The sequence below is a fragment of the Pteropus medius genome, unplaced genomic scaffold (genome assembly GCF_902729225.1).
Source record: "Pteropus medius unplaced genomic scaffold, Ma_sr-lr_union100, whole genome shotgun sequence".
Lineage (NCBI taxonomy): Eukaryota > Metazoa > Chordata > Mammalia > Chiroptera > Pteropodidae > Pteropus > Pteropus medius.
In genome coordinates this window covers 120,748-145,065 of record NW_024354504.1, presented here as the reverse complement: position 1 = coordinate 145,065, position 24,318 = coordinate 120,748, and the positions used below count along the sequence as shown (strand labels likewise).

Sequence of the window (24,318 nt, the reverse complement as noted above, 5' to 3'; positions counted from 1 at the left end):
TTTCGGGGACACCGGGGCGGGGGGCGACTGCCACACAAAGGCGCCGCGTCGCCGCGGGGACAGGGCGCGGAGCGGACCTGCCGCGCGTCTCCGCGGTTAGAGAAAGTTGTGCGGCCGCCCGCGCCCCGAGGTGCCGGCGGACGAGCCGTTTCTGAAAGTTGGGGGCCGGCGGCGGGGGTGGGACGCGGGCGAGCGGAGGGCGAGGCCGCGCCGCCTCGGAGCGCGGAGGAGGCGCTGTCGCCGCATCTCCGCCGTGCGACCTCGGGCGAGGGTTCGTGGGGACCCCCGCCCGGCCCCCGCCGCCGCCGCTCCGCTGGCGGCTCGGCCCGCGGTCGGCGGGGTCCTCGGAGGTCCGCGGGGGTCAGGGCGCCGGGGCAGCCGCGGTCCTAGCGGGAGGGGCCTCGCCTCGCGGACCCCGCCGGCCCCCTCTCCCACCAGCCGCCGACTTTGTCCCCTGCTGTCCCCTTCCCCCGCCCCTCCAGCGAGCGAGCTCCGGGCGCGCCACCCGCCCAGCCGGCCGGCCGAGCGCACGATGCGCGGGCCCGGGCGCCCGCTCCTGCTGGGGCTGCTGCTCGTGCTGGGCGCAGCGGGGCCCGGCCGGGGGGCCGCGGAGCCGCCGGACGCGGCGGACAGGCAGACCCTGCTGCGGCTGGTCGTGGAGATCATCCAGGAGCTCCGCAAGTACCACTCGGGCGAGCCCAAGCGGCCGCCGCCCGCCGGCCAGCAGGACCACGCTCCGGGCCGCAGCGAGGCCGCCGACTTCGGGCTGGAGCCCGAGGAGCAGCGAGCGGGTGAGTGCGCCGCGCCGGGACGCCCGCCCGCGAGGCGAGCTGGCTGGGAGCCGGGTTGTCTTCAGAAGACATATTTTAGAGAGACAGATCCATTTCGATTGTTTAAACAAATCCAGGAAGAAAATTTAGAAAGAAAAAAAAAAAAGGAAGTCCGTGAATGGCGCCTCGCGGATAACCATTCATACATAGCCCGCTTCTCAGGCGCGCGAAGGGTCCCCAGGCCGCCGGGTTCGGCGCAGAACTGTCATCTGTTATTTTGGAAACGGGAATATTTTAAGCGAAGCCGTTTCAGCCGAGACGGAAATGCTTCAGCCGTACCCCCACCCCCACCCCAACCCCCGCGCGGCGGAGCCTCCTGGAGCTGCCCGCGGCAGGTTTCCCAGCAAGGCGCGCGAGCCTCCGAAGCTCCCATGACACAATTAGGTCAGATATGAAAAGGTCGGCTTCATACAGACTGGCGAGAGTCGCGAGGCCAGGGGACTGGCCCGAACCCGCTGTGACAAGCCTCCCTCTGCGGAGGAGCGTTCGGGTAAACCAGAATGACCACGCGCACCAGCTCCCAGCCCAGCGCGCAGACCGGTGCGGTGACTGTAAAGACGCAAAGCCGGGCCGCAGCCAGGCCGGTGACCACGCGTGCACCGAGCGAGGGCTGTGGCTGCACCAGGCTCCACCTGCCTGGGAGAGGCAGGAGTCCTGGGACCTTCGCTTTTATCTCATCAGCCAGGTCAGGGTCCTGGATCATGAGACAAACCACGCACTCACACCAGCTTTCATGACAGGTGGTTTGAAGACACTTCATCTGTTTTCCAAATACATATCCAAAAATGTAAAGTTTTCTAACAAATTTTCTGAAGGATCAGATTATCTTTCTAGCACTCTGAGAGGTTGTGGGATTTGACCCCTAAGTTCTTTGCAATGGAGGACTCCAAAAGTGATTTACTCTGGAAGCTCGCTGTCGAAACCGCCACACACAGTTTTCTTCACCTTATAACTTGGTCACTGTCCCTGTCCTGGGGGTACAGACCAGACAGATGACATTTAATACTATTTAAAAGAAAACATGTCCCTGATGCCAGGCCTCACACTGTGCCACGCCCAGCTGTCTCGGGGGCTCTGACCTGCTTTATCTGGTCAGAGAAACTCGGGAACGCAGACTCTCCAGTAAGTTTCTTTGGCATTCGCCAAAGATCACGTGAAAGAAACGCTTCTTTCAGGCAACACAGTAATTAATTTCTTTCCCCTCCAACAGAAATTGTCCCTCGAGACCTGAGGGTGAAGGACAAGTTTCTCAAACATCTCACAGGTGAGTTTCCTGCGCGTCCCTTTACCTGCCCCGGCCCCTGGCCCCGCGAGCCCTCACGGCCTGTCTCCCCTCCCGTGTTGCAGGCCCTCTCTACTTCAGCCCAAAGTGCAGCAAACACTTCCACAGGCTTTACCACAACACCAGGGACTGCACCGTCCCCGCATGTAAGTGACAGCGCCGGCCCGGGGGCTCCCGCGCGGTGTCCCTGTGCTTCTCGTGTCCCTCCGCCCGCCGGGTGGGCCCTGCCTTCTGTGACTCGTCTGTGCCAGTGCGTGTCCCCTCTTAACCGCAGAGCCGGGCCAGGGCGACCAGACCGCTCAGAGGACAGCCATGTTCTGCCACAGCCAGGGCCAGACCCAGGACCCCCCGGCAGGCACCCTGGCCGGGCCGGGCCGTCTTCTACCTCCTCACTCGGTGTGCTCTGCGTAAATCTGGCTGATGCCTGCGTCTGTCACTACTCAGCCATGACAATCAAACACACGTTAAGAACGAGCTGCGGGGTGCCGCGTGCCGCCCCGTCCTGCCCAGCACCCCGACTGGCCCAGTCTGCCTGTCGGGAGTGTCCCCCCACCGGCCGGCTGCAGAGTCCTGCTCTGCTGGCGGCCCGTTGCCCGTCCAGAAATGCGGACCTGCCTTCCCCGTGCAGCTCCAGCCGTAACGTCCACAACAAAATGTTTCATTTCCCCCGATGTGGCTCCTCACAAAGCAGAGAATGGTGACAGGCCACTTCTCAGCACATCTGCTAGGGCTCCAAACCAGTGCTTCTGTGGGGGCTGCGCTGTTACAGGTCGGGATACTTAGACCAGGCATCTTACCTGCCTGACCCACCTTCAGAGTACAAAACCACTTTACATGAAGTGAAAGTTTTTCTGCGTAGGCAGCAAAGTTGCTCCAGGTAATAACAGCTACCATTTAAGGAGCCCCTCCTCTAGGCCTGGTGACTGACAGGGCCAGTAAGGCCAACGGCAGCACCGGGCAGAGGGGCCGGGGCCCAGGTCACGGCTGTCAGGGCATGCCCATGTCACCGCATGACCCCCAGGCAAGCAGCATGCCGGTCTGCTTTTCAGAGCACTGTGCTGGGTGCCACTCTCACATCCGGCCTTGAGGACCTGGCACACGTCGGTTACTGCACACTCCCTCCGAAATTGAGTCACCTTCTGTTTGAGGATTATGGACCTGCTTCCTAGGGCCAGAGAACTTTCTCGTTTCATCTATGAAGTGTGTATATATTGTCATGTTAGCTACTGACCTACAATTATAGAGTCGTAGATTCTGAATGTGACAGTGGCCTTTGGGACCATTATTTCTAGCCCTTTCCTTTATGGCGAGGACACAGACAACACACTTAACCTGCTTGTGCAGCCACACGATGCCACAGGCTCGACTGTAGGTCCTTCTGTGGACACTGTGGGCCCACCACATCTGCGGCCTCCTGGTGCTCACATGATTCAGTTGCGTACCCACCGGGACTCTGGGGTACCCGTAGCATGAGGCAGCGGTGAGGCCCATCCCCAGCTCCTCTGGGGCTGGAGAGGTGGGGCCCGCAGACCTGTGCACGGCCTGAGGTGTGGCTCACGTGGCTGCCCACTCTCTGCCCGACGACGGGAGAGCTGAAGCTGGACCACGGCTACGCTGCTCTTGGTTCCTGAGAGGTCACAGCTGAAGGGACTATCAGAGCCTTCTTCTTTGAAGTGGTACTGGTCCCAGGAAATGCAGAGCCTACGTCCCACCCAGTCTGCACCTTAGTGAGGTCCCTAGGCAGACGTTAGGGCTGGGCTGGAGGACAAGTGGCTCTGGTGGGATCGTGGGCAGCTTTAGGCTCTGCAGACGTCAGGAGCCACAGCGCACTGCGTCCACGTGTGGTCGCTGAGGGCTACCTCCTGAGAAACGTGCTGCAGGCGACGAGAGCGGGGACGGCAGAAAAGCAGGACCCGCGACGGCCCAGCTTCCAGCTGTGAGGCCATTGCCCCCTTGAACCCAAACCATCATGTCCTCTAATGCTCGGGAGGCGCTTTTCGAGGAGTGCACTTGGCTGCTTGGCTAGCATCTCGGGCATATTCATTGCCGGTTTGCCCGTTCAATCAGATTTTCATTTGGAGTATGAATTCCTCCGTTTTTAAGTAGGAGCCTGTGACTCTCGAGAAGTGCCCTCCAGTGATGGGTGAATTGCTGCCGCTTTCCAGACGTTCGCAGAGCAAAGTCCTTTACGGCTGTGGACGCTGGACCTCCTTCCTTTGTCCGAGGCAGCGCCTAGGAGATGAGATGGGTGCTTCTGTGAGATGCCAGAAGGCTGTCCGCACTCAGAAACCAGCCCATTGTTCCTTTCATTGTCCCACCCTGGTCTTTGTGCCCAAGACCTGAGTGTTGACCTGCTTTCTTTAGAATTTTTGTGCAGAAGGTCTGCTGTGATCAGCTCAAGTGGGGACATAGCCTGCACACGACCTAGAAGTGAAGTAACACTGGCGTGGGCAGATACCCTGCTGAGACACAAAACTGGTCATCGCGATGAGCGGAGGACACACCTGCCCTACCCCCACAGCCTGCCTGCTACATCAGGGGTCCCCAACTCTGGGCCCCAGACCGGTACCGATCTGTGGCCTGTTAGGAACTGGGCCGCACAGCAGGAGGGGGCGGCGAGCAGGGGCAGCTTCATCTGCATGTGCAGCTGCTGCCCAGCACCAGCGTCACCCCCTCAGCTCCCCCTTAGATCAAGCATTAGATGCTCGTGGGAGCGCCGCTCCCTGGTGCCGAAAAGGTCGGGGCCCTGTGTTACATTTAACTCTGCCTCATGACGCTAATGCCCCTTAGCGCCCATGACTGCAGATGGCAGTCTCCATGTCCCTTCCAGGGAATTCAGAATATTTAAAGAAATAAAATGGCTTTAGCAGTTGATATCTGTTTAAAAATGCTATTTATTTAAGAATTGTTGGCGTAACTGACAAAGGTGTGTGGTTTGTTTTCACTGCAGACTATAAGAGATGTGCCAGGCTTTTGACCCGGCTGGCAGTGAGTCCAGTATGCATGGAGGGATAAGGTAAGCTGACCGTGGCGTCGCGTTGGCACACACCGGACACGACCTGACTTTGATCAAGGCTGGCATAACCCTCAAAGTGTCTCCAAATATTGGCCATCAGTGAAAGGTGCCCCACAAGCCTGCACGCAGCACCTGGGTGGCTGCTGCGAGGTACCGGCATGGCTGCGTGGTACCGGCATGGCTGCGTGGTTGGCAGAGTCTGTCTGAAACACGGCCATTAGCTCCCGATTTCAGCACTTAGTGCATAAATTAGGTACCTGGCTAAAATTATGCCTGTTGCCTTTCAGACTTTTGGTCACTAGCACTCATAAATGAGCATGACTAACTGTATCCCTGCAAATTTATGCACTTACCTGGCAAATGTTTGAGTTGCATTTTATCATCGTGACAATAAGCTTTAAAGAATAGCTATTCTCTTTAAATGTTTCTATGTTATTTTTTTCACAGCCTCTAAGGGTAAAATTATAAATGCACATTAAGAATTTATAATCTAAACTTTTCACCTTGGCCTCTCGAGGGCTGATCTGTAACACAGAACTCCAGTTATCACTCATGCAGTCAAGGGATGAACTGAGTTTTATTTTTCTAACAGAATGCCATAGATTTGTCGCAAAAGTATAATTTCGTAATTTTATACTTACTGTGTGTCGTGTGTGTGCCAGGCATAGCCAGATGCCAAGTCTGTCCCCACTAATAAGACATTAGCTGTGGCTCTCAGATGGCTGTCTCAGAAAATGTATCGGCTATCCGGAAACATTCATAAAAAGGGGACATTTTATTTTACCTTTCTAGTGGTCACTCTGTCTCACGGAAGTGGAGGAGGGAGCAGTGACCCTCCCCAGGACATGCTTGCTCTGCAAAGGACAGTGCTGACCAATGTCCAGGCAGGTGCAGAGGGAGCGGAGCCCCCCCGCCCCTCCCCCAGGGACTGGACAGGGCTCTGAGTGGAGGTGACATCACACTGTCCTGAGGGCCCATGAGAGGAACCACACACGGGTTCAGTGGCGTGAGCGGTTAGCAGAGGGTGCAGCACTGTCTTCGGGGGCTCTGAAAGCGTGGCTTCCGAGCCGCTGTGCGTGCGCTGCCCCTGCCGTGGCTGCACATCTGCCGTCCATCGTTCTTCCTGCCCACGCGGCAGCGAATACTTTTTTAAAAGTGTTGAATGGGTCCGTGGCCACCTCCCAAGGTGATTCAGTGCTAGGGAGACGAGGACACTTTTTGATGAAGCATTGCTTTATAGTTAGAGCGCTGGTTCCCAGAGGTGGGCCAGGCGCGCCCAGGGAAGACAGTCCCCACCTCCACGCCAGCGGGAGACGAGGGCGCTGCCTCCACTCCCGTGGAAGCGCGAGGGTGTGGGGGCTCACTCCCCAGCTCCCGTGGCGCCCGAGTGTCTACTCCCAGAAGGCCGTCATATTCAAGTCACACTCGTCACAGCTTCAGTAACTGTTCATTTTGGCCAAGAAAGGGTTAAAGTTTAAAACATATTCCTAACAACTTCGTAACTTTTTTTAAAGATTAATTTCTTCTAATTCCATGTTTTAGATTGCAAGCAGACTCTCGACTGGTCACAACCACATAGTTGGAGGGTTTCTGTCCCCAGCAGGGTGGGTTAGGCCACTAGTGAGACTCTGGAGGGCAGAGCACACAGTGCTGACACCACAGGCTCCCTTAGATGGCTGTGCCCCACATCAACCCCTTTCCTCTGCTGTCTGCACATGAAGAAGGCAAGACTGCAGAGACCCCTCTTCAAGGCCAGACCATAGCCTGACTCCCTAAGGCTGAGCCCTAGAACACGAGGTCTGAGCACAGGCAGCGACCTCCGCAGACCTTTGCCTCCTTCCTGTGGCTGAGTGATGTCCTCAGACCTAGGAGAAATGATGTGCTCCCAGCTACTGTCCCTTGTCTCACACCCACTGTGTTACCTGGACTTGCAGCTCAGCCTAAGGACCTGCATGCTGGAATGTTCTTGGGGTCAGGTACCCAGCTGAGTCTGCAAAACATGGCCTAATCTTAGTGACCTTGAAGTTTGTTACTTTTAAAATTAACAAATAGCCTACCAATGGTTCAGGGAGACTACAAAGTTTTAGGAAAGTGTTTATTCATCAGTCCTACAGACCCTGTTGACACGGAGGCATCAGGCCTGCCAGCTTTCCCAGAGTCGCCACCAGTTGTAAATCCACACAGAGTTGCTGAAGACGTTAACAGCGCACAGTGAGACCACATGCCTGTCCTCAGGCCTGAGCGCGCTCTGTGCTTCTGGTGTTTTCCATGCCATTAGCACAGCAGGCACATGACCCTTGTAGAACTGAGTCATTTTTCACAATGAGATACTACACTTTTGGGACAGAAATACACACGCTCACTGAGATTCCTGATGTTTATTTAACACATCACGTTACATAACTTGACGTGTACGTCTGCTAGGGTTGGCGACAGAACGCGAGACCTGTGTGGAGCCTGTGTGTTTGTTCTCAGCAGTGAGGGGGCTGCGAGGGAACCACGAGGGAACCACGAGAAGTGCCTTGGAAACCAACAGGGACCAGAACCCAGCACCTTCATCGACCTGCTCCCACCCCCGACCCCTGGGAACAAGAGATGTATTTTTGCAGACTCCTCTGTAATTCCTTGAGTTTTATATGTTGTTGACTGCTGTGGAGACATACCCTGTAGGCCGTGCACCTGACAGTAAGCCTGCCACTCGTTACTGCAGAGAACAGCAGAGGATGCTTGTGTCTGATGGGCAGCGCTACAGAATGACAGGCCGGCATCTCTCTCCCGATGAGGTGAAGTCGCGAAGAATATTTCTTTAGAAACATAAGCAGATTTGAAACTATATTTTCATATAGCATATAGTATGATTTAATATTTTTATTACTTTTACAATTAAATTCCCAGAGTATTATTTGGAACTGCATGGAAATTTCAAAAAAAAAAAAGAAAAAAAAAGGATTAACTTCAGCTGCTTTTGGAGACAGTGGCGTGTAAATCTGTGAACACATCCAAGCTAGTTTCAGTTGTACTTTGTATAATAAATGTAAAATAGTATCCAGACATTGTGGAATATGTAAATATTGTAAATAAAACACAATAAAGTGTTTATTATAATGAAATCTTCAGTGACTTTTTATTTTCTAACACGTTCATCACTGGCAATTCACCATTTAAAAATCTAGAAAGAGATCATAATGCTGGCAGAATGTCAGAGAATAGAAAAGGTATAAACAAACAAATCAGGAAGGCTGTGAATTCTTGTAATCAACGATGAAAGGAGAGGTGACCACATACTGGTGACCTCATTTCTTCAGAACCTAATTTAGTAACGGGTATTTCAAATAAGTTTGCATCTGTATTTCCTGTACGACTCTAATAACAAAAACACTAAACTAAGAACCACCTTAAGACTTCTAAGCAGCCCCACGTTTTACAGGTACATACATTTTGAACAAATTTGACAGGATCCAACTTAAAGAGACAAATGAATTCAGCAGTGGGTTTCTTTGCTCCCATGACCGCTGGTCTGGGTGTAGCCACAATGACAAAGTCAAGCCCTAGGATTAGAAGATCTGGATTTGATATATACGTAAACATTGAAGAAAACAAAGCTATAGGGACCCATTTATGAACACGAAGGAACAGCAAAGAGTAAGACACTTCTCCACTTCGGGCTTACTAAGCCATTATTGAACAATTAGGTTGGGTATAAGTTTTGAAGTGCTCTTATTAACCCTGTGTTCTAACTGTGGTTAGTTATGTAATTTTTTTCCCCCCAATTCGTTACTTTTTAGAGATACCGTTATGATTTTATAAACCTATTTAACCTCTCGTTTCCTATGTGTCCTACAATCTCAAATTTCATAGGGAGCTGGACACGCGTTTCGCTGACCGTCTCCTGACACACCCTCCCCAGTCTTGCTGCCTCCACTGTCCTGGAGCAGTGGTGGCACGTGTGATTCAGGACTGAATGCCCCCACCTGTAACCCTCATGACACTAAGGACAGGAAGCCCCAACACCCTGGCAGGCAGCTGTCCTCTGGTCCACCCAGACTCGGGATGAGGACTGACCTGTGACCAAGGGCTCTCCAGGATTTCGAGTCAGAAGCCATGAATGGGGGGAAGACAAGGAAACGCACTCAGAAACAAGACACGCAGGTGGCCAAGCCCCCAGGACGAGACTGCACACCCGCTGACGACAGGGTCAGGCAAGGGCACTCAAGTTGCAGGGCCTCGAAACTCCTTCATAAATAGACATTACTTTTATCATTTTACATGTTAAACTGTAGATAAATGTGCACATACAACATCACAGGTCATTTGAAAGGGATAATATAGTCTTGTTTTCTAATTTTTCACTTGCAAATATAAAAGCAGACAACAGACTAACATCTTAGTTGTATTTTTATAATTCTCCCAGTTTATTTTGAAAAGTCTTTTCTGACATACAGCCATATGAATTTTAGTTATCTCAAAGTACATAGAAATCAGCTATATTTGCCTATAAATTAAACATTGACAAAAGAATACTTGTTACCATATTAATATTTAAGTATTCTAACATAAAAGAATTTTTCCCAACTTTTTAATTATTTTTCTCACCTAAGCTAATTTATATTTGACATTTGGGTTGTATATGTATCTAAAAGCAGACATGTTCCTCAAACCAAGCCTAATACAGACCAGCATACACGTGTCCTTCTTTCCAGATATAATTAAACTTCCAGAGACAAAGTGGCTCATATGGGAGCACATAAGATGACCTCCTCATGAAATAAAACAGAAGTATTAAAGGCGCTAAGAATTCCATAAATAAATCTCTTTCCTAAGTTGTAAACATGCAGGTGTGCGCGAGAGAGCGCGTGTCTAGGCTGTGAGCTCTGTGGACGGAGGTCCTGGCGCACAGAGGTGGTGCTGGGACAGAAGGTGTCCGTCTGTCGCCCACGAAGGTGGGCAGGAGGTAGAGCTGATCACTCACACACCTCACAAGTCAGCCTGGGCCTTAGAGCCGTTTGCCTGCGCTACGTTCTATCTGGTAGTTGCACGAGTTGCGTTTGTAACTGGAGTAAAGTGGGCGTTCCCCTAAGCTAAAAATACTTCACGTGAATAAACTGAATCAGATATTTATTCTTTCGCCAAACACGACAGCTGCTTTCCATGCAGAATTATTTTAAATACAAGAAACGGTAGGTCGGCCGAAGTGACCGCACGGGCCTCGAGCGGCTCCACCTCGACGCGGGACGGGAGCCGCGTCTAGCGGGCCTTGTCCAGGAAGGCTCTGCAGCACCGCACGCACTGCTGGTAGACGGTCTCGAAGTCCGAGTCGTTGCCCTGGGGGAGGGAAGGGGACAGCAGCGCCGCGTGACCGGGACACGCTCTTGCGGGCGGGGGCCCGGAGCCGCGCACGGGGCGGTACTCACGTAATACGGGTCCTCGATGATCAGCTGTTTTTCCGGATCGTAGCTCCCGAGCAGCTCGATCTTGGCTTTGCTGTTTTTAACTTGATTACTCTTTCTGGTCAAGTCTCTGCAAAGTCCAGACGGGGCTGTTTCCACGCGCTCGGCCCGCGTGCGGCGCCCGCGGCCCCGCGCGTCTGGCTTCCGGCTTCCGGTCGGCCGGGCGCGCAGTCACGCGCACGCATGCGCGCTGCGCCCCAGACCGCCGCGGCCCGTCCCACGGAGCGCGTCGGGACGGTGACCGAGAAGATCCCGTCTCGGGGACTTAACGAAGGTGACAACGCAACTCTGGCCGTCACTTCCGGCCTGCAGCCCCGCGCCATGTGGTGGCCCTGGGCTCGCCCTCCCCGCTTCCGCCCCCGGCCACCACCCAGGGAAGGGGCCAGCTTGGTCGCCTGTAGTGGCCCAGCCTCTGCCGGGCGCTGTGGGGTGAGTGTCTCACGCAGCGCGTGGCCTCGGGACAGCGGCGCGCTGAGTGCCGCCTGCGGCCCAGCCGCTCCCCGCGGGGCACGCGACAGCGCCTGCCCGAGAGAGAACAAATGACGGCCACACACGCGAACCACAACAAAGCCTTCCGGGGGTTCCGACCGACAAGCAGCCGCAAAGGGGACGCAGCGCGGAGGCGGCTTCCCCGCCGCACCCGCACCGGCGGGCGCGACACCTCCATACAGCCCGTTCGGCCGCTGAACCTGCGCCTGCTTCTCAATTTGCCAGACATGGTGCATCCACTTATTCTGGGCATGATCACATTATGTCATACTGGTTTTTCATTAGGTGTAATTTTCTTCTAAGGCAAGCAGCCCACACCAGGTTACGCTTCATGAGGGTGGCAGCATGAACATTTCTTATCACCGTTCACCAGTGCCTGCATGGTGACAGGCACACATGTCCCCTGGGCTCGGATGCACACAAGATGACACGCATGGTGGGGAGGGTGGCTCTCGTGAGGCACAGGGCAGGACTGCCTCAGGGCGGAGGCTACAATTCCACTAGCCCACCCCCTACATCTGTGAACCTGGGCGCAGACCCACGCCCTGTGCCTAAAGTTCCTCTGATAAGACGGGGTAACAATGCACATGCTCTGGCACGTAGCACATGGGATCCTAGTCAGCCACTTCTATCTAATAGTCTAGTCAGCTTTTGTTTTTTAAATCAATTAAGGCAATCAATAAATTGAGTAAAAAGTTTTCTTTTTTGTCAGGGGCAGCTATAAAGGGGGCATGAGATGAGAAAAACAATGAAACACCACAATGTCCATGAGTCACTACAGCCATGACAAAGTACCCTGCAAAACAAGACACTGCCTTACATAAAACTATCACAGCCCGGCTATTCTTCAAATTAAGCTAACTGAACTTTCCATTATCTAAAAGATGTCTCTTTGTAATTATAACCATAAGACAATCCTAAATTATTTTCTGAATTTCTTACTATTCTAAATAAATTAATTCTGTATATTGTGACCATCACTTAAAAATGAAAAAGTCACTTTGAACAACAAAGTACTTGGCCTATTACTGAAATGACAGTTGAACAGAAATACCCTTTAAAAAGGTGATTACCTCAGATTGCTTTCATCCATACATAGTATATAATCGAATGTGGCAAAGTCTTCTTTGGTAACCTAAAATTAAATAAGAAATCAAAAACACAGTGTTTATATTCATACAATCAAGCCTAGAAAATCCAAAGCAATAAAAAAAAAAACCTATATCAGAATCTGTTACATAAAAACTCAATTTAGGGCACTTTAAAATGAAAAGAGTTAACCTATTTCTTAAAATTATACTGCAAAGAAATTTTATAAAGTTCCTGGAGTAAATATGAAAGGGTATAATACAGAGAAACAAAGTTTATACACTTTCAATTTGAGTACAATGTATAATTAACATAAATATCACACAAATGAAAATGAAAACACAACCACCCCAAATCTATGGGACACTGCAAAAGCACTCCTAAGAGTAAAATTCACGCAACGCAGGCCTACCTCAAGAAATGAAAATCTCAGTCTAACTTTACACCTAGAAGAATTAGAAAAGGATCAAAGCCCAAATTGAGTAGAAGGAAGAGAGTAATAAAGATCGGAGTGGACGTAAATGAAATAGAGACTAAAAAAAATAATAGAAAATATCAATAAAATTAAGAGCAGGTTCTCTGAAAAGATGAACAAAATTGATAAACCTTTAGCCAAACTCAAGAAAAAAAGAGGGTTCAAATAAAATCAGAAATGAAAGAAGTGACAACTAACACCACAGAAATACAAAGGATTAGAAGGCAATACTATGAACAATCATATGCAAACAAACTGGACAACCTTGAAAAAATAGATAAATCACTAGAAACGTACAATCTTCCAAGACTGAATCAAGAAGAAACAGAAAATCTGAGACCAATTACCAGCAACAAAATCAAATCAGTAATCAAAACCCTCCCAATAAACAGAAGTCCTGGACCAGATGGCTTCACAGGTGAATTTTACCAAATAGTCAAAGAATTAATACCTATTCCTCTCAAATTATTCCAAGGAATTGGAGAACAGAGAAAGCTCCCAAACTCATTCTACGAGGCCACCATTACCCTGATACCAAAACCCGACGAAGACACCACAAAAAAGGAAAGTTCCAGGTCAATATCCCTGATGAACATGGATGCAAAAATCCTCAACAAAATATCAGCAAACCAAATTCAACAATACAGTAAATAGATCATACACCACGATAAAGTGGGATTTATTCCTGGGATGCAAGGTTGTTTCAATATCCACAAATCAATTAATGCGACACACCACATTAACAAAATGAAGGATAAAAACCCTATGATCCCAGCACTAGACGCATCCATTTATGATAAAAATTCTTGGGAAATTGAGGGTGGAGGGAACATATTTTAACATAATAAGGACCATATGTGACAAAAACCCACAGCTAACATCATACTCAATAGGAAAAGCTGAAGGCTCTTCATCTAACGTCAGGAATGAGACAAGGATGTCCACTTCCACCAATTTTATTCAACATAGTATTGGAAGTTTCAGCAATAGCAATCAGACAAGAAATAAAAAGCATCCAAATTGGAAAAGAAAAAGTAAAACCGTCACTATTTGCAAATGACATGATACTATATACAGAACCCTAAAGATTCCACCAAAAAACTGTAATAAATGAATTCAGTAAAGTAGCAGGATATAAAATTAATATTCAGAAATCAGTTACATTTTTATACATCGATAACAAACTACCAGAAAGACAAATTAAGAAAAAAAATCCTGTTTATAATTTCATCAAAAAAATAAAAGACTCAGGAATAAATTGAACCAAGGAAGTGAAAGACCTGTACTTGGAAAACTAAAAGACACCGCTGGAAGAAACTGAAGACACAAATAAATGGAAGTCTATACTGTGCTCATGGATGGGAAAAATTAACATCATTAAAATGTCCATATTACTCAAAGAAATCTACAGATTCAATCCCTATCAAAATAACAATAGCATTTTTCACAGAACAGGAACAAATAGTCCTAAAATTTATATGGCTCCATAAGAGATCCTGAATAGCCAAAGCAATATTGAGAAAGTTGGACGTATCATGCTACCTAATATCAAACTATACTACAAGGCAACAGTAATCACATAAATCAATGAAACAGAATACAGAGTCACACACATATGGTCAATTAATTTATGACAAAGAAGCCAAGCATATTCAATGGGGAAAGGACAGTGTCTTCAATAAATGGTGTTGAGAAAACTGGATACGTGTAAAAAAATGACATTAGACCACTTTCTTACACCATGTACAAAAATAAACTCAAAACGGATTAAAGAGTTAAATGTAAGATAGTTAAAACCACAAAACTATAAGGAAACACTCTGATACTGGTCTGAGCAAAGACAACAAAAGGAAAAATAAACAAAAAGGACTACACCAAATTAAAAGGCTTTTGCACTGCAAAGGAAACCATCAACAGAACAAGAGAGCAACCTACCGAATGGGAGAAGATACCTGCCAATGATACATCCAATAAAGGATTAATATCCAAATTACATAAAGAACTTACATAGCTCAACATCAAAAAAACAATCCGATTAAAAAGTGGACAGAGGACCTGACTCAACATTTCTCCAAAGATATACAGATGTCCAACAAGCACATGAAAAGATGCTCAATGTCACTAACCATCAGGGAAATGCAAATCAAAACCACAGTGAGATACTACCTCACACCTGTCAGAATGGCTACTGTCAATATATCAACAAACGACAAGTGTTGGTGAGGATGTGGAGAAAAGGGAGCCATCAGGCACTGCTGGTGGGACTGCAAATGGGTGCAGCCTCTACGGAACACAGTATGGAGATTTCTGAAAAACAGAGCTACCATATGGCCTGGCAATTCCACTTCTGCGTATTTATCCAAAGACATCCAAAAACACTAATTCAAAAGCTATACACGCCCCGACATTCATTGCAGAATATACAGAAGCAACCTAGGAGTCCACTGACGGCGAATGGATAAAGAGTTATCCATCCTACATGGCGGCACATGTAGGCAACGGATTATTAGCCATAAAAAAGAATGTGGCCTTGCCATCTGCAACGACATGAATGGCTCTGGAGGGATATCATGCTCAGTGAAATAAGTCAGACAGAAAAAGACAAATACTGTACAATTTCACTTATAAGTGGAATCAAACAAAAGAAAATAAGTGAACAAAACAGAAACCAACTCAAAGATACAGAGACAAACTGACGGTTGCCAGATGGAAGGGCGCAGGGGAATCGATGGAAAAAGTGAAAGAGATGAGTAAGTTCAAACTGCCAGTCGTAAAACAGTCACAGAGACGTAAGTACAACATACAGCATATAGTCAGCGATGTCGTAGCAACCATGTATAGTGCCATGGGTACCAGACTTATCGCGGTGATCACTCTGTGAGGTATATAAATGTCTAAGCACTGTGTTATACACCTGAAACTAATATCGTACGTCAACTATGATTAAAAAATAAGTAAAATAAAATTAAGTGTCACACATTCTACCCCCTTCAGTATTTTACCCTATTTTTCACCCTACAAGTACTTAATATCCTAGCTCTGTGAAAAATGCCCTGGTGTATTCAACTCTGACACACGTGTCTGATGCTGGGTGTGTATCCAACAGAACTGCACGCAGGTGTTCCCTGAAAGACATGCCCCAAAATAATCACAGCAGCACTGCGTCCCAAACTGGAAACGGCCCAATGTCCACCCAGAGTAGACTGAACGGTAGCAGAGCTGTAAAATGATCCTGAATCTGGCGTGGACATGAGTAAGCCTCTGCCACATGGAACGCCGCAGAGCCTCAGAGCAGAGAAGCTGACAGGATGAGACGCTGTGGCATCCACTGCCGTCAGGCTGGAAAGATAGGACAGACTTTTAGCGGTGACCTCTGGGGGAGAGGGGGCAGTGCTAGTCATGCTGTAAAAATGCACTGAGCCCACACGGACAATCTGTGCACATGTCGGACGTTTACTGAAAAGAGGAAAGAATGCACAATAAAGTAAACATCTCCACCGAACTGCCCGGACGTGACAGTCACTCAGAGAGCCGACTGCATTTGCGAAAAGAAAAAGCCCCTGAATCTATTCTGTTTATTAAACCCAAGTGGAAAGTACTGGGGAAACAAACATTTTAAAAAATAAAATCGTTCTCACACAAATTGCGACTACTGCTAAAGAGAAAACTTGTAAATATTAGCAAGATTCTAAAAAATTAAAGATCTGATATAATACTGATTTACAAAACATACCTTGCAAGTACCTTGAAATTTTTGAAAAATCATTGAGAAATTTTCTTAAAAGCGACAGGAAAAGAAAAAGGCAAAAGACAGATTCTGTAGAAACGCTACCTCTAAAACTGGTAATTACAAGTGTTCTTAAAAAAATAGAAAGTTTCTAGCTTTGGTTTTTTATGGCATGTGTGTTTAAAATACTTCATTTGTACCCACTTTTATTATATAATGGTGTATGGAAAATCATCCAATCTTGGTGAAAATAGAAAATGTAAAAGTATGATTGCTCACAATTCTGAAGAACTCCTCAAAATAAATCTACACTCTTTAAAAAATAGAAAAAAGATACTAGCAACATTTGCAAAAGCTTGAAGAAATTAGGAGGGACAAACGATAAAATGTTTACTCTTCTGTCCAGTGAAAATTCCACTTAAAAAAGTCAGGTCCTTAAGGTAGTGAATTTAAATAGTAAATTGTTAACACAGAGAGTCAAATGACACAGCTAGAAATTAGAAGGTCACAGATCTCAGAGTCAATTTATCTAAGCCCAAAATAACGTGTATTACTAATATCTGAGACATCATTAATGTATTAAAAGTGTTTCTCAGACAATTTTGCTTTGTGAATTTTCTGGCTCATACCTCGCTACGTTTTTATTAAAATAAATAAACTGGTGGTCAAAGCCCAGCTCTACCATTTGAAGCTGTGTAACCTTCAATAAGTCATTTGTTTTCTCTCCAGAACTCAGTTTCTTGCTCTGCAAAATGAGTTTACCAACTACTCCCTTTCCTAATGAAATAATGGAGAGGAGAAAAATTGAGACGATCAAAATTAAAAATGCAATGCTGTGTGGCAAAGCAATCTGAAAAGCTTTGTAAGATTTAGTACAACGATTGAAGGACCTTTATCCAGTCTTAAAAAAAGTTCTGGTTCAAGCACTAACAGTAAGTTACAGTTCTCACACTGCCATCCACACTTGTAAATGTGTGATATTTAACAAATGATGCAGCTTTTTGAAGGCCTCAAAAGCCCATCTCTGGACGCGGCCTGTGTCCTCTGATGCTAACCCACAGCCTTGCTAGGCCGACAGAGCCAGCACATTTCCTTGGGTTAGATACAAAAGGAAGTGACAAGATTTAGCCTGATTGTTAAAAATGAATCTCCATAAAATAATCACAGTGATAAAAATAACTGCCTCTGCAGAACAATGTACAAGGCATTTTGCATCAGAACTGGAGCCAATTTCTTTAGGGGCTGGTGCCTGTGGTTATGGAAGGTTCCAGAACACACACCTGCAACAGCTAGCTCCTAGTGACAGATGCCACAAGGCACCCATGGGCTAGATGTCTCCACTAGAACAGCTGCACTGAAAACCTCACGCTCTCCCGTGGTTACCAGGTGGCCATTCAAATTAGTTAAAAATTAAAATTCAGTCCCTCCAGCACAGCAGTCATATTGCAAGTGGGCAACAGCCACATGCAGCTTGCACACTGGACAGAGCACACCTCCCCATCACGGAAGGTTCTCCTGGGCAGTGCTGCCGGACCCACACCCGGGGTGCGACTGCCGAATGCGACGTGTCCCCGTAACACGTGCCCCTCGCTCCGAAGGCACCTGCCGGATGAGACTGTTCCATGTACATCACAGAACTCTGTCCTGGCCACAAACTGCTAATGAAGCAGACTGAACACGAAGACTTAAGTGTTTAAAAACCGCACAGGTAAAAACAAACGGGAGACCACAGCGAGGCTGTCCAGTTCTTAGCCAGGGCTCTGTTAAAAATTATGTAATTATGTGTGTTTTAATCGGTCAATTCCGAAATCCCCAACATCTTTCAGAACTGTGGCACCAGAAGTAAAACAAAATGGGTCAGTGTGGTAGGTAACCTGACCAGAGGTAAACACACTCATGCACAGGTGAGTCAGGTAAGCCTCTCGCAACTCCTCAAGCTGTGGGGCTCTACGTACAAAATATTAAACGAGGTCTCTTCTACCTGTCTTGCTTTATGGGCTGTGTCAATGCCATGGTTTCTTAGGCAGCTCACAGCTCTGGGATCTGGTGACGGGCCCACGTTCCAGTCAGAAACAGCGCCGCTGTCAATGACCCACTGCAACACAAAACACACAAGTGCACCTTCAAGTCCCAGTACGGTACCTGCCGGGCAATGTGACTCATGGGGACACCGTGCTTCTTCATGCAGTTCTGCCCTCGGTAATCAGGAGGGTTTCCTAGCTCATACGTGGATGTCGCTGCGCTGTCTATCCTCCACTGCGGGGGAAAAAAAGATTTTTTTTCGCCATTTCCTGCCCCGAACGCACTCAGGTTGGCCTCGTTAAGACAGCGAATGGTACTCACAGTATCTGACACGTTCTGATCAGTCACAAGTTTTCTGAAAACTGCTTCTGCAATGGGTGAGCGACAGATGTTACCTTAAAAAAGGGGAGGGGCAGAAAGTGAGCATCAGGTTTGATGGGAGGGTGGGTGCCAACTCCCAGCATGATCCGCGACCCACGCACGCACTGCCGGCCGTGGCCCCGAGGGGAGCCAGGGGCGCCCACAGCAGTGCAGAGGAGAGCTCGCGCACCTCCGCCGGCAAAACCCACGTTCAACGATTTGATGGCGACTGTCCAAGTACTCAGAGTGCAAAGGACAAGGACATCAGAAAAACAATCACGACCAAAATCACTGCTTATCAGGATGCTGTCAATGACCTCGACGTAAGTCACGAAGTCAACAAAGTGGGCTGCGACCAGCCTATTTTAAAATGAGAAACAACAGAGGTAAAACTACGTCCTTCGAGCGTCCGCACACACCAAGGACTGCCGCTCTTTCACAGAACACACAGCCCACGGCGCAGGCAGCCAGCCATCCCGCATGAGCCCTCGCCAGTGCTGTGGCTCCAGGAGTTGGGCACTGAATTCAGGTACAGCCACCAGCCTGCCACGCCTCCCAGACTCAGCTGCACATCTGGGGACCTCCAGGGCCACCCTCACTTCAGCCCAGAGTCCCACAGGTTCAGGAATTCTCTAGAAGGGCTCAGAATTCAGGAGATGCTATACTTATAACTGTAGTTTTATTACAACTGAAAGATGCCAACCAGAACCAGCCAGAGTGCGAGCACGGGGCAGATTCTGGAAGAGCCCCTGACGGGGAGCTTTCTGGTCCTCAGAGACAAGCCCCTCCTGCTGTCAACATGCGGCAGCACTCGGAGCCCCGCCAGCCCGGATGCTCGCCAGGGTTCCAGAGCTGAGGGTTTACTGGGTTTTCATTAAGTAGCCACAACTGAGGCTGGACTCAGCTTCCAGCACGCCGTCCACATCCTCAGCGGCTCCATGCAGGCTCCCAAACACTCAACACACTCCTACCACTCCCCCAAAATTTAAGGTGTTTGGAGTTACCTCCCAGGAGCCAGGACAAAGGCCATACCTTTCATCAGGTGGGACCAAATTCCTTGCTACACAGGGGAAAAAGACATAAAATCTCAAAATATTTCTACTGTGTGCCAAGTAATGTATTTACAGGAGATAGTTAACTATAATATAAAGAAAGAAAGAAAGGATAGACAAGCAATATCCTACAAGAGCACAGGAAAAGATTCTAAAAAGCATAAACAAGGTAAGAAAATTTCTTATCAGAAGAAAGGAGGGAGGGGACTTCACTGGCACAGGCTGGGGATGGGCATTTAAACAGGGTGATCGTCTGCTTCAGGTACTGAGAGTAAACACCTGTGAGCTGACGGGCCCAGGGACAGGGACCCCAAGCCGCGGTCAAAACTTGGACTTAACATATCCACAGCAGAAGAAAGGCAAGGTTTGGGGAGAAGAGTAAGGAGATTTATTCCACACACATATTTTGTAGGCCTGCTACTGACGAGTCGGGCACCAGCCGGGGCGGGAAGAGAGCAGCTGTTTAGGGCACTGGCCCTTCGCACAACGCAGGAAAACAGGAGTCCCGAAGAGACTAATGTGAAATAGCAAGGAACAGACAGAAACTGAGGGAAGGACTTGGTGACAGAAAATGGAGGGAGGGAAGAGAGAAACTGCTAGAACAGACAGCATTAGATGACAGACTTTACTCTCTCCTCATATCAGAACTGTCTGGTTCATAATACTACACAGAATTAGGATCCTGTAAAGTACTGTGAAACAACTCATTCCCCACTATAGGAAACCAACTCACTGACTTAACTACAATATTCTTCAATTTCTACATGAAGACAGGAATTCGAATGCTCTCTAGAAGCTGGTTGTGTTGTGACATTTTTCCTTTTGACATCTTAAATATTTGTTTAATTTTTAAAACAGGTATTATCATCCGCACTCTTTTAATTACTGAAAGGTTTCCTACAGATGTGTCTTTATTTACTTGCGATTATATAGCCTGGGGAATACTTTTAACAGCAATCACGTTTCCAAGTTAAGACAACTGTTATTTTTTTGGAACTCTAGAATAATAGATGTCTAATATCTCAGCATCTAAAAACAGAAAAATAGACTAGTCTCACCCCTTTACAAATAATTCTGATTAACTGTGAAATAAGTTTTTCCACAACAAAACCAAAACATGGACCATTCATTGCCTTAAAGTTAAAGCACATTCATCCACACTTTTCTCCCACATAGCTGTATTCACAGCAAGATGATGTGTGTCTATCAATGTGGACAGAAAATTTACTACTACAAAGATTAGAAATAAAGTCATAATATCTAAAAGAGCAACAGACAAGTCATCTTGCTTGCTTATAACTCGCCCTCTTGATTTCAAAAGCTGACATCACCATATCAATATTAAAGATGGAGTACATCAGTAAACCACAGTACTTCATGGTTCACCTATGGAAAAGCTGTGAAACTTGAAATGTTATCTTCGAATTTCTTCTAAGAAAATTTTCTATCTGTGAAGTTCCCAGTTCATTTTTTTCCAAATTAGGCAGTGCGATATATACTTATTCAACACCTTCATCTCAAGGACAGACTCAGAAAAGAAAAAAATTAAATTCTCCAAGGGTACGGGCTGTGTCTGTCCTACCCAGTGAGGCCCCCAACACCGAGCACAGCATGTGGCACATACACAGCACTCACTAATCACCCATTCGGAGTAGGAAAGTCATCTGCCATCACGAATATGCAGTATCACCTCCGACCGTGAGGGCACATTCTCCTGTATGTCTCTATCTCACAAAAACATAAACCCTGTTAATAATCTTGCCAAAACAAGGCAAGTCCCTCGGTGTCATTAGCCTAACCAGTGAAAAACATTTGAAAAACATTTGCCATTACTCTACCCTTCAGTCTCAAAAAGGTCCAAATACATGCTTTGAAAGAATACAATTTTTACACTGCAAAGACATACCACTCTCACTGTCCCGTGTACAGGAACCAGGTGAAGTGGCATGCATCGACCCGGCCACACCCCAGAGCCTGAGCACTCCCCACCCGCCGCACCCGCTGCTGCGCGTGGCCGCGGTCCTCTGCGGCCCTCCGCCCTCCCAGTCTAATCTCAGCGCCACAGCTGAGCGCGTGTTTTCGAATTTCCCACCTCTGCTCCGAACTCTACGCGGGCTTATCTGGTCGGGTTGGGCCGAGACCTCACGTGGCCTCACCGGACCTGTCCGCCTTAGGCCCTGAAACAGGGATCCAAATCATGGCTCGTGGCCCACCTTCATGTACGGCCCACAGAGCTAAGAATAATCTCTACAGTTTTAAATAGATGGGAAAAAACCTCAAGAGTAGAATATCCCGTGCCATGAGGAAATTACATGAGATTCAAATCCCCGTGTCCATAAATAACGTTCTACTGGAATGCAGCCATCCTCTCTGGCTCCTCACAGAGTCTGCAGACCCCGCCCCAGAGCGCTCACTGTGGGCGAGGGTCTGACGCCCGCAGCTGTACTCACGCGCCACTAAGCAGTATCCACCGGAGCGCCGAGGAGCCGGGCAAAGTTGCCACTTCAATTACCTGCCAGTCCTCAGGTAGAGATGAGAGTCCTGGCTGAAGGAGGCTGCTGGCCCAGTCTGCGGCCTCCTGCCGACTCCTGAGGGCCCTCTGGGCCCAGCGTCCCTTTCCAAACACCCTGGACTTGCCTCCTCACCTCTTTCAAGCCTTTGCTCAGACATTACCTTCTGGGTGAGGTTTCACTCCCCTCCCCTCCCCCCTTCCTGCTTCACTGTACTTAACACACACCAACGGGTAACCAAGTACGTGACTGCAGATGACAATGTGAGCTCTGGAGAGGCAGAGATTTTTGTCTGCTTCGCTCACTACTCTATCCCTAGCACTCGGAGCAGTGCCTGGGAATACAGTTGTTGCTAAAAACCAAACTGTGCCAAAGCTAAACACATGCGAGCATACGCACCCCCTTAACAGACACCACGGTGCATTATGTCAGCACAAGCAACAACACTTAGTAAAATAAACGAGGCAACGGGATCCTAATAGGTGCCCAACCTGAAACGAACTGCCCTTTAATAAACCAGTTGATTCCATCAGCCAGCCTTCCTTCTCCCCTCATGGAAATTCAATTCTGCAAATACCTAGTGAGCATCGTATGTTGTCCCAAAGCTGGAACTAGAAAGAAAAATAAGCCCCACTTACTGCCCCCAAGATGCCGAAATCAAGCAGTGCTCTCAAGAGGCTCTCAAGTAATTACAACAGAATCTGTGCAACACAAGACGTCTACACAAGTTGGAGGAACAACTACCTCCACACAGGGGAACTGAGAAGAGTTAAAGAAAGGGACATGGGGTCTGACGTGACAGAAAGGCTTTCCAGGCAAAATGCAAAACAGGTGACCAGAAAGAGCCACACAATCAAAGGTGCAGTGAGTGTCTTAAGTGCTGGGTAACAGCAAATATATGTGACAGGGACTGTGCAGAGGGTTAGGAAAAGATAAGTGAGATAAAGTGGACAATGCAGACAGGCTTCTGTCGTCTTCCAGAAGGGTGCGCCATAAAAACCAGCAGAAACTCGACCTCAGGAAATGTAGACTCATCAGAAGATTTTAAGCAAGAGGGCCACTGAGGGTTCAGCGTTGAGGTTCGGATGGAGAGTTGAGGGACACAGCCTTGTGGAGCCTACCCAGGGAAGAATCCTGAAAACTAAAAGGAACAGGAATTCGATTCTGAGAAGGAAGACTAACTTGAAATTCTCATAATGAAAACGATTCTGAGCCGGAAGGTACCTGAAGGGTTAGGTGTTAAAAGTACTTTTGTTCACCGGCTCACGAGTCTGATTACACAGAGGTCTGGAGAAGCGGGTCTCCTTGGTTTGGCTTGGACAACCAAAAAGCCCTAAACCCTTGCGCTCCATCTGCCTTTGGCTGATTCATTTATAAGCGTGGGCCATGGAAACCAGCCAGGAAACCAGTGTTGTCACGGGTCTCAGAGCCCTTAAGAGAGAGCATCGCTCCAGCCGCTTCAGGTCTATCCAACGAGGGGTTAACAGGGAGGGATTCCAGGCAGCTCGTGGTGAGGGTGCTGCGGTGAGAGGGAGCCGGGGCTTGGAGAGGGCCGGGCAGGTGAGGGGACCCGCCTCGCACAGCAGGCCAAGAAGACCCGCCCGAGGCGCCCCAGCACACCCTCGGGGTACGGGTCTCCAGCCTCCTCCCGATCCCCGTTCCTGGCCCAGAGGCGCGGCCCAGCGGCGCAGCCCAGGGCGCACGAGGCCCACCCCAACCCTCCGGGAAACAGCGTGGGCTCGACTACGGCCGGCTCACCCAGACACACGAACAGCACCGACTTGGGGACCCGCTCGGCCATCTTCCCGCGCAAACTCAGAGGCGCCCACTGACCTCGCAGGAGCCCTTCTGGCGCGGCGCGTGCGCAATGCAAGCGTCCCGCCCCGCGCGCCTGCGCCGTGCGCCTCAGCGCGGCCCTGCACGTCGGGCTCCGGCGGCGCGATGGGGGGCGGGGCCGAGCGTCTCTTGGGGGGAGGACGGAGGGGCGTGGCCGGGCGTCGCCGGAGGGCAGGGAGGGAG

At 48.8% G+C, this 24,318-nt stretch overlaps 2 protein-coding genes across 4 annotated transcripts; one reads left to right on the top strand and one right to left on the bottom strand.

Annotated features, from left to right (window-relative positions):
- Positions 1-384: 384 nt before the first annotated feature.
- Positions 385-8,238, top strand: ALKAL2 (ALK and LTK ligand 2). Of its 2 annotated transcripts, none has more exons than XM_039855006.1 (5): positions 385-791; positions 2,041-2,094; positions 2,178-2,258; positions 5,063-5,128; positions 7,604-8,238. In XM_039855006.1, exons 1-4 carry the CDS (start codon positions 533-535, stop codon positions 5,125-5,127), a joined length of 459 nt encoding a protein of 152 aa, XP_039710940.1. In that variant the 5' UTR covers positions 385-532; the 3' UTR covers position 5,128; positions 7,604-8,238. The 2 variants fall into 2 exon arrangements, with proteins under 2 accessions (XP_039710940.1, XP_039710939.1); XM_039855005.1 differs by having other exon boundaries at positions 7,553-8,238.
- Positions 8,239-9,512: 1,274 nt separating this feature from the next.
- On the bottom strand, positions 9,513-24,213 carry ACP1 (acid phosphatase 1). Of its 2 annotated transcripts, none has more exons than XM_039855003.1 (6): positions 24,058-24,213; positions 18,699-18,772; positions 18,498-18,611; positions 12,138-12,199; positions 10,540-10,645; positions 9,513-10,450 (listed from the first exon to the last, which is right to left on the bottom strand). In XM_039855003.1, exons 1-6 carry the CDS (start codon positions 24,098-24,100, stop codon positions 10,373-10,375), a joined length of 477 nt encoding a protein of 158 aa, XP_039710937.1. In that variant the 5' UTR covers positions 24,101-24,213; the 3' UTR covers positions 9,513-10,372. The 2 variants fall into 2 exon arrangements, with proteins under 2 accessions (XP_039710937.1, XP_039710938.1); XM_039855004.1 differs by lacking the exon at positions 18,498-18,611 and adding an exon at positions 18,337-18,450.
- Between the last annotated feature and the right edge of the window lie 105 nt (positions 24,214-24,318).

Bases quoted from the DNA above. Each gene is read 5' to 3' on its own strand.
- ALKAL2 (XM_039855006.1), top strand. From the start codon at position 533: ATGCGCGGGCCCGGGCGCCCGCTCCTGCTGGGGCTGCTGCTCGTGCTG. The intron at 2,095-2,177 runs GTGAGTTTCCTG...CCCGTGTTGCAG, and splicing joins GTTTCTCAAACATCTCACAG to GCCCTCTCTACTTCAGCCCA. The intron at 2,259-5,062 runs GTAAGTGACAGC...TTTTCACTGCAG, and splicing joins GGACTGCACCGTCCCCGCAT to ACTATAAGAGATGTGCCAGG.
- ACP1 (XM_039855003.1), bottom strand. From the start codon at position 24,100: ATGGCCGAGCGGGTCCCCAAGTCGGTGCTGTTCGTGTGTCTGG. The intron at 18,773-24,057 runs GTGAGCCGGCCG...CCCTTTTTTAAG, and splicing joins GGTGCTGTTCGTGTGTCTGG to GTAACATCTGTCGCTCACCC. The intron at 10,646-12,137 runs GTAATCACCTTT...TGGACTTTGCAG, and splicing joins ATGGATGAAAGCAATCTGAG to AGACTTGACCAGAAAGAGTA.